Here is a 16,428-nt window from a genome sequence, read left to right as displayed (position 1 = left end):
TCTCAATGGGGTTCAAGTCTGTGGACTTATACATGGCCCTCCATAAAGTGTATTTTGTTCTTCTAAAACCATCCTGAAGTTGATTTAGTTCTCTGTTTTCAATCATTGTCTTTTTAGCTTCAACTCTCTGACAGACGGCCTAAACTTTTGAATTCATACTTTCATTAATGATTGCAAGTTTTCCAGGCTCCTAGGCAGCAAAAAAGGCCCAAATCGTGATGCGTGACCCTGCCGACGTCATCCTCCAGCTAGGGACACTAGAGCGCTATAATGAAAGGCATGGCTAAACGGCAGATTGAAAGACAAATTCCTCGTCATCTACGCTTTGCCAAATTGTTGTATTTAGTCAAATTGTCTCAAAATATGATTTTAATTCACATAATAATGCTATTTAAGACTTTCTTTTTATTCTGTCATAGGCATTTTAAAATGCATCAAATAATGTACCGTATTTTTCCGCCCGATAAGACGCACCTAAAAGCCTTCAATTTTCTCAAAAGAAGACAGTGCACCTTATAATATGCTCCATTTATATAGGTCAATATTGGCTAGCCATGTTATGACATTCACTTTAGTGCAGTTCCATCTAGTGGATGCATTATGCAACCCCAACCATACTACTACTATTGCACCTTATAATGCAATGCGCCTATAAATGAAAAGAGTTTCAAAATAGGCCGTTCATTGAAGGTGCGCCTTATACTCCAATGCACCTTATAGTTTGGAAAATAAGGTAAATTAAATTTCTTCAAATGTAAAGAACCCTTTCACAAGACTTTTGCCAGAGAAGCTGTGCTTAAAGAGAATGCTGTTATATAATCTGTGAACAATTTTCCCCCCAGATTTTGGTTCTTTAAGATTATTGCCTTGGTGGGAATTACACTTGGTGCCTTTTACATTGATGGGAATTTTAAATATGGTAAGATTATGTGTAAATGATCATAACTCAGACTCCCAAAGGTACTGTGTATTCTCAATGTATTGTATGCTTTTGCTGTTTTAGCTTTTGTTCTGGGCTCTGCTGGAGCCTTCTTTTTTATTCTGATCCAGCTGGTCCTGCTGGTCGATTTTGCCCACTCCTGGAATGAGTCATGGCTGGACAAAATGGAGAATGGCAACTCAAGGGGTTGGTATGCAGGTGAGCAAGACTCTGGCCATCAAACTGTAAATGAATGTTCACATTTACAATATACTTTTTCATCTTTGCCTACATACTGACTTTTTTTTATTCAACAGCCTTGTTGGTGGTCACAATCACAAACTACACCCTATCATTCGTTGCCATTGTGCTGTTCTTCGTCTTCTATACCAAGCCCGATATTTGCGCAATTAACAAGTTCTTCATCAGCTTCAACATGCTGTTTTGCATTGTCGCTTCAGTCACTTCTACTCTTCGTAAAGTACAGGTAAAACACTGCCTTGAAAATTGGAATGGAAGTTATTCCTCAAAAACATTACTTGCCTAATTTTTCGTGGAGTATTGGCACGCATAACCATTCACACCACCACATATCTATCTATCTATCTATCTATCTATCTATCTATCTATCTATCTATCTATCTATCTATCTATCTATCTATCTATCTATCTATCTATCTATCTATCTATCTATCTATCTATCTATCTATCTATCTATCTATCTATCCATCCATCCATCCATCCATCCATCCATCCATTCATTCTCATTCGCGCATTTTCTTTATTTTCATGACTATTTACATTGTAAATTCTCACTGAAGGTAATAAAACTACAAATGAGCACGTGTGGAATTATATACATAGCAAAACACTCTTACCATTGTCTTGTTGAGTTTCAAGGAGAGTCACCTAAAATGTTTTTTTACTTCACAGGTATGCTTTTTCAGGGTTGATTAGTGTAATTTATTGCTTTATCAATGGGGCTGGGACCTTGCACTGAATGAACTGTGTCCAAACATTTGACCTGTACTATACTGTATATGTACTGGACTGTCTCAGAAAATTAGAATACACAATATTCTAATTTTTTGAGACAGTCCTGTGTATATATACAGGACTGTCTCAGGAAATGAGAATACACAATATTCTAATTTCCTGAGACACAATATTCTAATTTCCTGAGACAGTCAGGAAATTAGAATATTGTGTATTCTAATTTCCTGAGACAGTCCTGTATATATACACAGGACTGTCTCAAAAAATTAGAATATTGTGTATTCTAATTTTCTGAGACAGTCCAGTATATATACTAGGGCTGTCCCAAACGACTAATTTTCTCCCGATTAGTCAGCCGACTATTTTTACGATTAGTCGACTAATCTAATAATTTAAAAAAAAAAAAAGTTTTTTCTTTTTTTTGTTTTCTAATTTAGCAATGACATTTTTGTTGACGCATATCAATTCACAAAAAACATATTGGAACACTTAAATTATTTATTAAAGTACAAATAAACACGTAAATAACAATAATAAATCACAAATAAACAATGAGTTCAAATGCTGATAGAATTAACTAGAGTAGCATCCCGATTGAAAAGATGGTCTCTTAAACTGATGGTTTACAACTTTCATTCCATCCTTGATGTAATCACACTGTAAAAGCTACGGTGCACACAAATAAAACAACACAATTAGAACGAAATTAACGAAAACTTTTCACCTTTTTCCTTATATCAATGAATTGCTTATATGAATTGCCTTTACCTTAATTTATTACCTTATCATTGACAATCTCTCCCTTAAGTGCAATCACTGTATATACTGTATATATTTATGACCTTTTAACCTTATATAAATTTCTATACCATAAAATAAACCATAACATGAAATAAACCTTTCAGTTAGCATTAAGAACAATACTAATGGCACTTATAGGCCCGGCACTTATAGGCCCATTGTCAATGAAACATTATTATTTAGTAAGGCGACAGCACCCTCTGGTGTACAAAAAATGAAAAAAAAAAAAAAATTTACAAACTGGGTTACGGCGCTTGAGGTGTTTATTCACGGCCGATGTGCAGCCAAGCTTGGCATTGAAGAGACAGGACGGAAGAGTGTACGCTCCTTTGTTTCTTTGTTTTGTTTTGTTTTGTTTTGGACACTCTGGTGTGCTCTTTTGGCTTTGTGCCGCTTTCCCCGCTTGCATACAGAGCATCCGACATTCTGAACTTTCCGCGCATATATTTTTTTAACCTTTCATTAACCGTCGACGGGATGTTGTGCTCGTCGACGGATTTACGTCATCGATGACGTCGACTATGTCGACTAGTCGGGACAGCTCTAATATATACAGTACATATAGAGTGGTATGAAAAAGTATCTACTAAAACAGGCATGCAAACTTGACACCTTTCGGCGAAATTTCGCCGTTTTGAAATCAAAATGGGTCATTCTTCTGAATCACGTAGATCCGAGGAGAAAGAAAATGGGGCGGGGGGGGGGGGCGGTTGTCAACGAGCGAGTGAAACCGTTAACTTCAAAACCGTAGTCAATGCTCAAAACTACACTCTAGTCCAGGGGTCCCCATCTGCCGGGCCGCAGACCGGTTCCAGTACGCATTTGCTACCGGGCCGCACAGAAATAATAATTTAATAACGACCGCATTCTGGCCGAATTAACCCTGTGCCCCTGCTTAACACACCAATATCCCTGTCTACTCTAGATATAATGACGGGATAGATTAGAATGTCGTCATAGAAATCCATTGATTGGACTGCTAGCAGAACATCTTGTTTGTGTATATAATATATCTATGTGCGCTTGTCCTCGATAATAACGTATTACTAGGCCGCGGGCGCAGCACATTTGTTCCCGAAATAATTAGCCCCCATACGAGCGAAGATGACTGGAAAACAGACGTCTTTGGAGATGTTTTTACGGCGAAAAGGGCACCTGATGAGCCAACAACCTCGAAGACCCACGAACGGCGAAGGAGTGGATTCGTGACCCTTTTGTGAATAAACAGAGTGATTCGAGCATGTCTGTGCTACAGGAGGATCAACTTGTAGATATCGCAAATGACGGTGACCTTATTAAACGTACATTTGAGACAACAACTCTACCGAGGTTCTGGATTAAAGTCTTTCCGTAATATCCTGACATCGCTACGAGAGCATTGAAAACCTTGCTGCAATTTTCAACATTGTATCTTTGTAAAGCGGGCTTCTTAATTAATGCCTAATGACAAGGCGAAGTCGTTAATGGTGAGAGCGGTGTGCTGTTTTTGTGTGCAGCTAACATGGCAGGATGTATCTGTGGAGAACTTTTCTACAAGTCCTTCCATGATCAAACGTAAGTTAATATTCCTTTCTTTCAAGAAAGTGTGCAGTGTTTACTTTGGAATCGCTGGATTTGCGCATTTTGCGGCTATGTTTAACGTTACGCGCATGCGCAGAACCACATCGTTGCAATTTTTGATGGGTTGCAAAATTTGTCAAAACACTGGGTCGTGAAAAAAAGACCCAAATAACACCGGTCCGTGGTGCAAAAAAGGTTGGGGACCCCTGCTCTAGTCCGATGACCTAGACCTATCACAGCCACTCTCTTCTCGTGACAACAAATGACTGACAATAGCGAGAGATGGGAGTACAGCTGTTCTCTGCTTAATGCAAATGGGGCATACTGTATATTTTATCATTTAGATTTTGTATAATTTGCCACTTAATGTGTCTTATATGTTCTGATTTCAGGATGAGAGATTTAGACTTGTATATGTTTAAATTAGTTAATATTAATAATTATGTTTACATTTTAATATGCTTAATTTATGTTTAAATTATTATGTACTGTGTTTAATTCGAGATGTGTTTGGTTGCACTATGAAATGCACTTTTCCGCGCATGTCGTGTGTCCATGTTACTTTGTCACCTTTTTCACCCCTAACCAGTTTGCCTGCCTGTAAAACCACCCAAACATTTATAAATTTTCATATTTTAATGAGGATAGTACGCAAACAATGACAGAAGGGGGGGGGGAATAAGTAAGTGAACCCCGCTGCCTAAGGAGACTTAAGGAGCCATCGAAACCGATTTTTACCAAACAATTTACGTTAGGTGTGTGCCCAATCACTGATGAGTGGTTTAAAGCTGCCATGCCCACTATAAAACAAACACCTGGTTAGAATTGTCTTAATGAGAAGCATTGTCTGGTGTGCATCATGGCTCGGTCAAAAGAGCTGTCTGAAGACCTGCGATCAAGGATTGTTGAGTTGGATAAAGCTGGGGAAGGATACAAAATCATCTCACAAAGTCTGGATGTTCATCAATCGACAATCAGAGAAGTTGTCTACAAATGGAGAGTGTTTGGCACTGTTGCTTCTCTCACAAGGAGAGACCGTCTGCCAAAGATGACACCAAGAGTTCAGCGCAGAGAGGTAAAAAAAGAACCCTTGAGTGTCTGCTAAAGACTTACAGAAATCACTGGCACAGTCCAATATCTCTGCTCACATCAACTATATGTAAAACTACGGCCAAGAATGGTGTTCATGGGAGGACTCCTCGGAGGACGCCACTGCTGTCTAAAAAAAACATTGTTGCTCGTTTAATGTTCGCAAAAAGGCACTTGGACACTCCACAGAGGTTTTGGCAAAATATTTTGTGGGCTGATGAAACCAAAGTGGAATTGTTTGGGAGTAATACACAATGTCATGGGTGAAGGAAAAATGGAACAGCTCACCAACGTCAACACCTCATCCCCACCTTGAAGCATCGTGGAGGGAGCATCATGATTTGGAGCTGTTTTGCTACCTCAGGGCCTGGACAACGTGCAATCATTAATGGAAGAATGAATTCAAAAGTTTATCAGGATGTTTTGCAGGAAAACCTGAGGCTGTCTGTCAGACAGTTGAAGGTAAAAAGAAGATGGATACTGCAACAAGACAGTGATCCAAAACACAGAAGTTTAAATCAACTTCAGAACGGTTTCAGAAGAATAAAATGCATGTTCTGGAGTGGCCAAGTCAAAGTCCAGACTTGAACCCCATTGAGATGCTGTGGCATGACCTAAATAAAGCGATTCATGCCAGACATCCCAGGAATCTGACTGAACTACAGCAGTTTTGTAGAGAAGAATGGGCCAAGATTAGTCCTGATCGATGTGCCAAACCCTAACGCAGGAAGCGCTGGTTGAAGTTATTGCTGCCAACAAAATATTGCATGTGACGGTTCACTATCTTATATTTCCCTATTCTGCCTTTTTTGTGTGCTATTCTCATTAAAATATGAAAACCTATAAATCAGACATGTCCAAAGTCCGGCCCGGAGGCCAAATGCGGCCCTTGGTCAAATTTCATACGGCCCCCAGCCTCTGTCATAAAATCAATAACGTCTGGCCCGCAGATACACTTAATAAATTGGTCAGCAGTACTGCTACCAGCATATGGAATATCTTACACATTAAATGCTGCTCCTCATTTACCCACTAAAAGGCAGCAGCACTCAAAGCAACATTACCCCGTGTGACCCTTTACTCCCAATTTAAAATCTAAAATGGCGACAATCAACAACAAAAAAGTTGACTGCGACAGCCGACGATTCAAGGATTGGTGGAAATTGGACTATTTCTTTACTAAAATACGCAACAACTGTGTCTGCCTCATTTGCAGAGAAAGTCGCTGTTTTAAAGAGTTCAATGTGAGGCGATATTACCAAACAACACACGCTGACATGTACCACAAGATTACAGGGAAGATACGTAGCGAGAAATTAAAGCAACTTAAAGCTACCGGTAGGTAGTTTAATTGTTGTAATTATTCATTTAAAAAAATAATAAAGCAAATGTGTCACACGGAATGGCTTGCTAAAATTTGCTTAAATATATTGTTCTACGTAGAGCACGTCAGCCAAGGTCGGCCCCCCACATTTTTACCACACCAAATCTGGTCCCCTGTGCAAAAAGTTTGGACACGCCTGCTATAAATATTTGAGTGGTTTAATTAAAGCAGACACTGTTTTTTTCATCTGTGTGATTTTGACAAAAATCGGATCACATTTGATGGTGATTTCATGCAGAAATGCGAGAAATTCCAAAAGGGTGAGATACTTTTTCATACCACTGTACAGTGCTAGTGTGAAAGTGCCCTCAATGACAGCGCCTGTCGACTTATCCGTATTTTGCTGAAGCTGCACAGGGTTTTGTGTATATAAACATGTTAGTTATTCTTCCAAATTTTGCCGCATCGACCTGTAGGCTTTTCAGCCACGCTTCAGCTCCCTTTCATTCATTTTCATCTCAGTTGTCTGCGGGGCGGGGCGAGCGGAGCACTGAGATATTTCACTGGACTAGCAAAAATTGGAAAAATGAATGTGGCGCATGCCACGGCGAGAAACTTTTTCAAAATTCTTATTAAACAACGTCGCCGGCCCAAAAATGTGAGTGGGCCCACGGGGAATTGCCCAGTAGGCCGGATGGCCCGTCCACCTTTGCCTCTGCCTATGATGAAGTCTGTGCCAGTCTGCTTTCATTAACAACTATCACTATGCTCTCTGGACCGCCTCTAAGATGAATCATAGAGAAATAGAATTGTTTTTCTTGATTTAAATGCGTAAATAGCAATGTGACAAGATTTCCCAAAAATGATAGTTATGGCATGCAAAATACCGAGTCTGCTTGGAATGGCCATTTCATGCTGAGTAGGGGGGAAAAAAACACCAAAAAGCTTTTGAAATCGAATTATAATGAGGTTGTTTGTGTTACGGAGTGACAACCGTCTTTGACATTGCTTTGAAAAATCTTAAAAGTGTTATATTTTCGGGGGCTTTTCCAGGAGTCTCAGCGTCGTTCTGGTCTTCTTCAGTCCTCCATCATCACCCTGTATGTGACATTTCTAACTTGGTCTGCCATGAGCAATGAGCCAGGTAAGACTGTTTGCTGTTAAGAGGTTGTTTCAAAATTTGGCTCTGTGTGAGATCAGGGTTAACAACGACACAGCTGCAGAGGTGGGTATTTACTCCGCTACGTTTACTTGAGTAACATTTTGATAAAAATGTACTTCTAAACTGAGCCATACTTTTTACTTTTACTTGAGTAAATTTGTGAAGAAAAACAAACGCTACTCTTACTCCGCTACTTTGGGCTACACTCGCTTTACATTTTTCCTCTTTATTCTACATATTAGATTTGACTCTTTTTTTTTTTTTTTTTTTGCAAGCGATGCCAACAGTAGGTCTACCAGTGTCACCAATTACACGTCGCAACAAAAATCATCCAGGATGGCTCCATTATACCAATCAGACTCAAGCTTGCCGTTCGATGATCATGGCGGCCTGTTCAATAATGTGGTGTCTTTAAAGCACTGTAAAAAGTATTTGACATAGGGCGCTGCCCTCATCATGACTCGAAACCATGGAGTTTAACCTCTCTCCAAGGTTTTTATTTGTCACCGATTGACCACGGAAAACCAGAGATATGATACTTTTGATTTCATAATAAGAATAATGAAGGAACTATTCAGCTATTCAAACTAGGAACTATTTTCTCCACTAGAGGGCTCTCGTGGTTTTTGGACGAATGATGTTGCAGTTCTGTAGATTTTTTTCTCTCACTTGAATTCAATGATTTTTTTTTTGTATTTCTTTGGCCTAATGTAGTTATGTAATAGTACAGTATAATAATAACAGTTCATACAGATAACTTTATGATGAGTCTGAGACAAAAAGATTGTTTAAAAAAAACCAAATATCGTAAGCAGTTACTCACAATGTTACTCATTACTTGAGCATTCTTTTCACCAAATACGTTTTTACTTGTACGTGACTTCATATTTTTGGATGACCACTTTGACTCTTACTGGAATAATATTATTTTGAAGTAACGCTACTCTTACTTGAGTAAAATTTTTGGCTACTCTACCCATTTCTGCACAGCTGATATTAAAACATTAATTCCCAATTCTTACAGATTTAAAGCTGGAGGGGGTTAAGAAACAAAAATCAAGATCCATTCACGTCCTTACATTTTGTCAGGGAATAAATAGTTGAGGAATGAAAAACTGCTATGTCTACATACAAAACCGAATATGTACTGTTCCTACACATGCAGGGGTTCTCATTATGTCGATTGCGATTGACCTGTCGATCGCAACGCTAGTGTGGGTAGCTCAGGGTATCCCCCCAAAATTATTATTATTATTATTTTTTATTTTTATTTTATAAGTACACCGCGCAGAAGCATTGTCTTGCACTCTGCTGAAGTAACAACAACATTTAACTAATCTGACTAGAGGTTTGTGTACGCCGCCCTCTAGTCGTTGCTTGAATTAGTTTTTTTATAGTCTGAAATTTGGACTCATTTTGGCTTTGACTGCAAAAACTGAGGATTTAGAATCCTCCATTTAAGCAGGTTTTGACTAAAGCAGGTTTGCAATATAAAAAGACAAAATGCTATAATGAAATCCATATGTTGATCAAACATAAAACAAAAAAAATACTTGAGTGCTGGATGAGGTTTCAGGAATAAAATGATATAAATGTACTTATGCCCATTTTGATTTTTTTTTTTTCTTAAGTGATATACGTAATACTATTCTTCTAGTATCGCGATTAATCGTGATCAAATCAAATTGTGACCTCCGAATCATGATACGAATCGTATTACCAGGTATGAGGCAGTACACACTCCTAATATTTTTTTTTTAAAGATGTTCTTGCATCTGACATAAAATCTGACTTTAAAGGCCATTTCACACTTGATGAGCGCACACACCAAAGAAACAGGTGGAGTGCTATTTTGGCAGAAAGAAAGCCTTGATTAATGTGATCGCTTCCCTGAGCATTGGAACATTAAAAGTAGTTGTCATACAGCCCCACACTCAGCATTAATTATATCATGTAGCCGTTTGGGTGAAGAATAAACCTCAAGGATTAGCTTCAATCATCCATGTTTCGTCTGAAATTAGTAGACCCTTTTACACAGCTGCTATAATCTCCCCTTCCTCCTTAATATGAGCAAGGTGGGGCTTTCTTTTGCAACACTGAAACATACCTTCAAGTTGATGACCACTGCTTATTTGTGCATCTTATCTATCAAAACATGAAATGTTTAGATAGATGAGATGAATGTCTCACTATTTACTTCCTGAAATGCTCTTATTTTATGTTCCAAATGTGTTTGTGTTCACAAGCAGGGCTTGGTCTTCTTTACCTCCGTGAAGTTGCCCCCTTCATCAGATGCAAATTTATAGAAAATTATGTCATTCGTTTGTGCTAGGTTGTGCTCGTGTGCTGAAAAAATGTTGAGTTGCTATCGTTTTTGATATATTAACAATTCTTTTAGGGTGAGGGTTTAGGTTTTTATTGAAAAGCCCATTGTTCTTTCAACATACAATACGAAAAGATTTTACAGTTTTCTGTTGCTTTTCCTTTTTGCAAACAAAATGAAATTTAAAAAAAAAAAAAAAAAATCAAATCAAAACCAAAACAAAACCGAGGAGTAGGGAACCTATTACATCGCCATACTTTTCACATGAAAGAAATCATTATGTATTAGCATATATTAATCAAAATCATATGGTACAGGCTGAACATTTTCTGTCCATTTTGTCCACATCAAGTAAAACATGTCCAGTTGTAGTTTTAGTGCGTAGGAAATCCTCTCCATGATGAAAATCTCTCTAACGACGTTAATCCAGTCCTCTGTTGTTGGTCTTTTAGGTTTGAGCCACTTTCTTGTCAATGCTTTTTTTGCCTGCGGCCAATAGAATGTGGATGACTTTCTTTTCATTACAGCTAATTTGTTGCACATGTATTTTATATAGGTACATGGTAGCAAAGGACATGGGAATGTCAAAATTAAAAATCTTTTGGAAATGATAATGAATGTCCAACCAGTATTTTTGAATAACCACACATTCCTAGAATATATGGAAATGGTTTGCTCTACAACTGCTGCATCTCTAACATGCATCTCTAATCCCTTGATAGTTTTCCAGGACCGATGTAACAAAAAACCTCATTGTGTTCTTCCACTAAAATGGCTGTTTGACCTAGTAGTAATCCATTGTTTTACATGTATCACTCCATTCTTCTTCTGCAATAATAATCCTCCCTTCTTTTTCCCAATTCTCCTTCACATAATGTGTGCTCCCCCTTTACTCACCAATATGCTGTTATATAATTTAGAAGGTATTCTTAGGTGAAGTGATTGTGAAAGAATATTTTATTCATGCTTATAAAACACAATCATTAACTGCTTGCAAGGGGGCTGCACTTCGTGATTACTGTGTGCCTTTGGTATGCTTACTTGTGAAGACTGTATTATAGCATATTACACCATGCCCATATTTGACCATGTCTCAGTGCTCCAAATATTCCGTTGAACAATTACAATGGGTATCTGTTGACCACCCTATCAGAAAGTGTGCTTATGATTCACTCTTGTACAGAGGTGAAAGTGGCTAGAATTTCTTGCCAGAACTCCCTTGGCTCAATCACCCCCGTGATCTTCGTGAGCTTAAGCGGCTCAGAAAATGAATGAATGAATGAATGAATGAATAGGTTTTATACATGCATTAGGCTGCTGCATTACACTGGAACAAGGCATAAATGAGAAACTGATTTCCATTCAAAATAGTATTTTTTCACTGATTTACAAAATTCAATCTAAAACGCCATCTAATTTTTATATTTCCTTAAATTACAAAGCAAAACCTCAATTTTAACTATTCAAGAACATTGGATATACTTTAAAATTGAAGATAATATACTGTAAACACTGGCTTTAAAAAAAAAAAAAAATAATAATAATAATAATAATAATAATAAAGATATAAGTAAAAAATGTTTTGTTTTTTTTTAAGTGCAAATGACTTATATTATGTACACTGAAATGAAATATATTTTGAAGACAAAGCAAACATTGACTTTTTTTAATCATAAGGAAATAAATAAGTAGCCTTACATAAATGAACAAAAATAAGTGCACATTAACATGGAAGGTGTTCTGAACCACCCAAATAAAATAAAATAATACAAAACAAACTTAATCAACTCTTTCGTTTCTCTTAAATATCTGATCAATTTTCCGTTGCATTGCACCTTTAATTCAACAAGCTTTTTTTTATATTGTATATTTTTATTTTATTTGTATATTTTTATATTTATTTTTATTATATTTATATTGTATATTGTATATTATATTGTATATTGTATTGTATAGAGGATACATCTTAAGCCCGAACCCATCCCGATCCGACCCGAATTTCGGGCCAGGTCGGGCCCAAAATGTTAATTATTTTTGTTCTGTTATTTTCGTTCGGGTCAGGCCGGACTTCTCTCTCGTTAACTTTTTTTTTTTTTTTTTTAATATATATATTTATATATGTAAACTAAAACGATGTATGGATGTTAAACTAAGGAATATAAAAAAGGAGAGTGGGGCATGGAAAGGCTTTAAATTCATTGTTGAAGATGCTATACAGAAACCTGGGTCAGCTTCGCTGAATGTAAACGAATGTGACGCTTTGCTCTCATACAAGAAATATATTTAACAAACTTTTCAAGCGTTATTTCATTGTGTAAATGCATTTATAATGATCATAAAAATATGTAGACTATTTAAACATTGAGAAAACTTTTTCTGCCAACTCGAAGAGATTAAAATAAATGTCAAATCCACCATCCGCCTGATAAAATTGACACTCAAATGTAAAATATAAAAATGTTTATTGTTTAACTGGGAGAGTTTGTTACAAAAGACATAATTTAATTTTAATTCGTTATCTTTATGCACAGGCATTGTCACAAATGTGATCACACAAAACGTAACCACACATCGCATCCTCACATTTCCTCCTCCTCCTGAGTCCTAACAAATAAAACATAAAATTTGGGGGGGGTTCGGGTTTGGGCCTGAGAATCAAGTTAATTGATCGGGCCGGGTTGGGCTTTAACACCCGCAGGCTGGGCCGAGCCGGGCCGGGTCGGCTTCGGCTGGATTTTTTAGGCCCGATCTAACCCCTACTTACAGAGACACGCTGGGAAAAACTTTGGAGAGTAAATGAATGAATAATAAATAGAGGTGGAAAAGGATGACGCTACACAAGCTCTTTATTATGCTTGTTGTTAACACTCGTGTATGTAAATCTGACGTTAGTAGACTGTTCTTATTGGAGATGCGTGTGTGGCAGTGTGGAAGTTTTTTTTTTTTTTTTTAACATGGGGTTTTGACAGTTGCCGTCATATTTTCGGGATCAAAGCACCGAATGCTGGAACGACGTTCGGCCTGAAAAGTTCATCCCGGTACGCTGTTCCGCCTCGTTCCGACTCACTTTCACTCCTGCTCTTGTACCAGCTTGGACCAGCTCCGAAGGTCTCAACTCAAGATGTTTTTCAATGGAAAATCCCCAGCTATAATAGTTTTCAAGTTTCGTTTCATATTCATAGTAAGTCTTGTTTTGCCAACTGTATATAAAGACCTCCCTCGTATTGTTTCCTTGTACTTCTGTGAGATCACAGCCCTTGTCTGGACTACATTTTTACCCAAGATATCTTGTTTAGAAAGCCTTTGAAGAGAGAAAAGACAATTCTTGGCTGAGTCTACTCTCTTATCTTAGCTATTTGTTGATACTTGTCTTGGTGTTCAAAAGTGAACTTCCCTGAGAGTGATTTCGTTAGAGATATAAATGTTTGTAAAAAACCTTCAGCAAAATTTTTTGATGTTTTGATTTATGTAGTGCCTGACCTGTAAATACCTGAAAAAGTCATCGGAACCCAATCCATGTTTTTGTTTTAAAACTTCAAATGATTGAAGTGCCCCCTCGTGGGTGAATGATTTATAATCTGTTAATTCTTTTGAAGTCCAAAATTTGAATCTGTTATCATATTTATTGGGGTTGAATTCTGAGTCATAGGCGTACCATCTGTAAATTTTTGTTCCCCTTTCCAAATTGTATATTTTAATAATTTTGTTTAATGCTACAAACATAGCATCATCTTGTTTTCTCCTCAAGGGTTTAGGGTTGTCACATGCTCGATGGGACTCATACATGACTGCGTGAAATTAGACACACTCTAGTAGAAAATGTCGGTGTCAGAATTAGCGAATAGACAGCATAGAATAGGATGCCAACATACTCACACTCACAAGGGATTCACACAAATACTGGGTTCTAGACCACATGGCTGATTTATGTACAGTTCACCCCTCCCAATCACCTATCCCTCAGTACCCCCGCTCTCTTTCCTTGGTTCTCAGGGCCCCCACATGGTGTCAACCAAAACTACAACTACAGTGCCTTGCAAAAGTATTCAGCCCCCTTGAACCTTGCAACCTTTCGCCACATTTTAGGCTTCAAACATAAAGATATAAAAATTTAATTTTTTGTCAAGAATCAACAACAAGTGGGACACAATCGTGAAGTGGAACAAAATTTATTGGATAATTTAAACTTTTTTAACAAATAAAAAACTGCAAAGTGGGGCGTGCAATATTATTCGGCCCCCTTGCGTTAATACTTTGTAGCGCCACCTTTTGCTCCAATTACAGCTGCAAGTCGCTTGGGGTATGTTTCTATCAGTTTTGCACATCGAGAGACTGACATTTTTGCCCATTCTTCCTTGCAAAACAGCTCGAGCTCAGTGAGGTTGGATGGAGAGTGTTTGTGAACAGCAGTCTTCAGCTCTTTCCACAGATTCTCGATTGGATTCAGGTCTGGACTTTGACTTGGCCATTCTAACACCTGGATACGTTTATTTTTGAACCATTCCATTGTAGATTTGGCTTTATGTTTTGGATCATTGTCCTGTTGGAAGATAAATCTCCGTCCCAGTCTCAGGTCTTGTGCAGATACCAACAGGTTTTCTTCCAGAATGTTCCTGCATCCATCTTCCCGTCAATTTTAACCATCTTCCCTGTCCCTGCTGGAGAAAAGCAGGCCCAAACAATGATGCTGCCACCACCATGTTTGACAGTGGGGATGGTGTGTTCAGGGTGATGAGCTGTGTTGCTTTTACGCCAAACATATCGTTTTGCATTGTGGCCAAAAAGTTCAATTTTGGTTTCATCTGACCAGAGCACCTTCTTCCACATGTTTGGTGTGTCTCCCAGGTGGCTTGTGGCAAACTTTAAACGAGACTTTTTATGGATATCTTTGAGAAATGGCTTTCTTCTTGCCACTCTTCCATAAAGGCCAGATTTGTGCAGTGTACGACTGATTGTTGTCCTATGGACAGACTCTCCCACCTCAGCTGTAGATCTCTGCAGTTCATCCAGAGTGATCATGGGCCTCTTGGCTGCATCTCTGATCAGTTTTCTCCTTGTTTGAGAAGAAAGTTTGGAAGGACAGCCGGGTCTTGGTAGATTTGCAGTGGTCTGATGCTCCTTCCATTTCAATATGATGGCTTGCACAGTGCTCCTTGAGATTTTTAAAGCTTGGGAAATCTTTTTGTATCCAAATCCGGCTTTAAACTTCTCCACAACAGTATCTCGGACCTGCCTGGTGTGTTCCTTGGTTTTCATAATGCTCTCTGCACTTTAAACAGAACCCTGAGACTATCACAGAGCAGGTGCATTTATACGGAGACTTGATTACACACAGGTGGATTCTATTTATCATCATCGGTCATTTAGGACAACATTGGATCATTCAGAGATCCTCACTGAACTTCTGGAATGAGTTTGCTGCACTGAAAGTAAAGGGGCCGAATAATATTGCACGCCCCACTTTTCAGTTTTGTATTTGTCAAAAAAGTTTAAATTATCCAATAAATGTTGTTCCACTTCACGATTGTGTCCCACTTGTTGTTGATTCTTGACAAAAAAATTAAATTTCATATCTTTATGTTTGAAGCCTGAAATGTGGCGAAAGGTTGCAAGATTCAAGGGGGCCGAATACTTTTGCAAGGCACTGTAGCTAACAATAGCACCAACATACTAGTATTCATAGAATTCATAGAATTAATGTATTTCTTGTAGTTGTTTGTGCTTCTTCTGTCTCTCTTTTCTTCTGTTCACTGCTTTCTCCTAATAAACAAGGAATGTTGAATGATAACAATGGATGTATATCATACTCCCATGTGATACATTAAAACTGTTGAGATCAATCGGACACTCAGATCCCCATCCTCCGTGTCAAGCAGCTGAACAGGACGGGTTAAAAAAAAAAAAAAACTTTTATAGGTCAATCTAAGGTCAACCAGCCCCCCATTTTGATTTTTAAAAAATGGCTAAAAATGGTGTCAATCGTTTGTGCTACATCTGTGCCGGTTTATGCTGAAAAAGTTTTCGTTTGTGCTCTATCAATTTTGAGATATTGAGAAAATAATTTCGAATGATGACGTCACGCAGCCCCCCCATTTATTGCAAAATGGACCCGAAATGGTGCCATTCATTTATGTTATGTTTCTGCTGTCAAAAGAGTTGTTTGTGCAGCTATAATTTTATAGATATTGAGATATTAATTTCGAGTGACGCTGCTGACGGAGTGTACCAATTCTCTCAATAACAGAGGGGTGTCC

The 16,428-nt window shown here is 38.0% G+C and overlaps 1 protein-coding gene across 4 annotated transcripts in view; it reads left to right on the top strand.

Moving 5' to 3' along the window:
* The window catches only part of si:ch73-267c23.10 (serine incorporator 1), a 64,869-nt gene that overhangs the window by 31,752 nt on the left and 16,689 nt on the right, over window positions 1-16,428 (top strand). For all 4 annotated transcript variants that reach the window (XM_057845988.1, XM_057845989.1, XM_057845987.1 and 1 more), the window contains 4 exons: window positions 843-919; window positions 1,004-1,138; window positions 1,237-1,406; window positions 7,743-7,833. In XM_057845988.1, the coding sequence (XP_057701971.1) occupies window positions 843-919; window positions 1,004-1,138; window positions 1,237-1,406; window positions 7,743-7,833 (473 nt within the window). The remainder of the gene's footprint in view (window positions 1-842; window positions 920-1,003; window positions 1,139-1,236; window positions 1,407-7,742; window positions 7,834-16,428) is intronic.

The sequence above is a fragment of the Corythoichthys intestinalis genome, chromosome 9 (assembly GCF_030265065.1).
Source record: "Corythoichthys intestinalis isolate RoL2023-P3 chromosome 9, ASM3026506v1, whole genome shotgun sequence".
Lineage (NCBI taxonomy): Eukaryota > Metazoa > Chordata > Actinopteri > Syngnathiformes > Syngnathidae > Corythoichthys > Corythoichthys intestinalis.
This window is presented reverse-complemented; position numbering and strand designations above follow the sequence as displayed.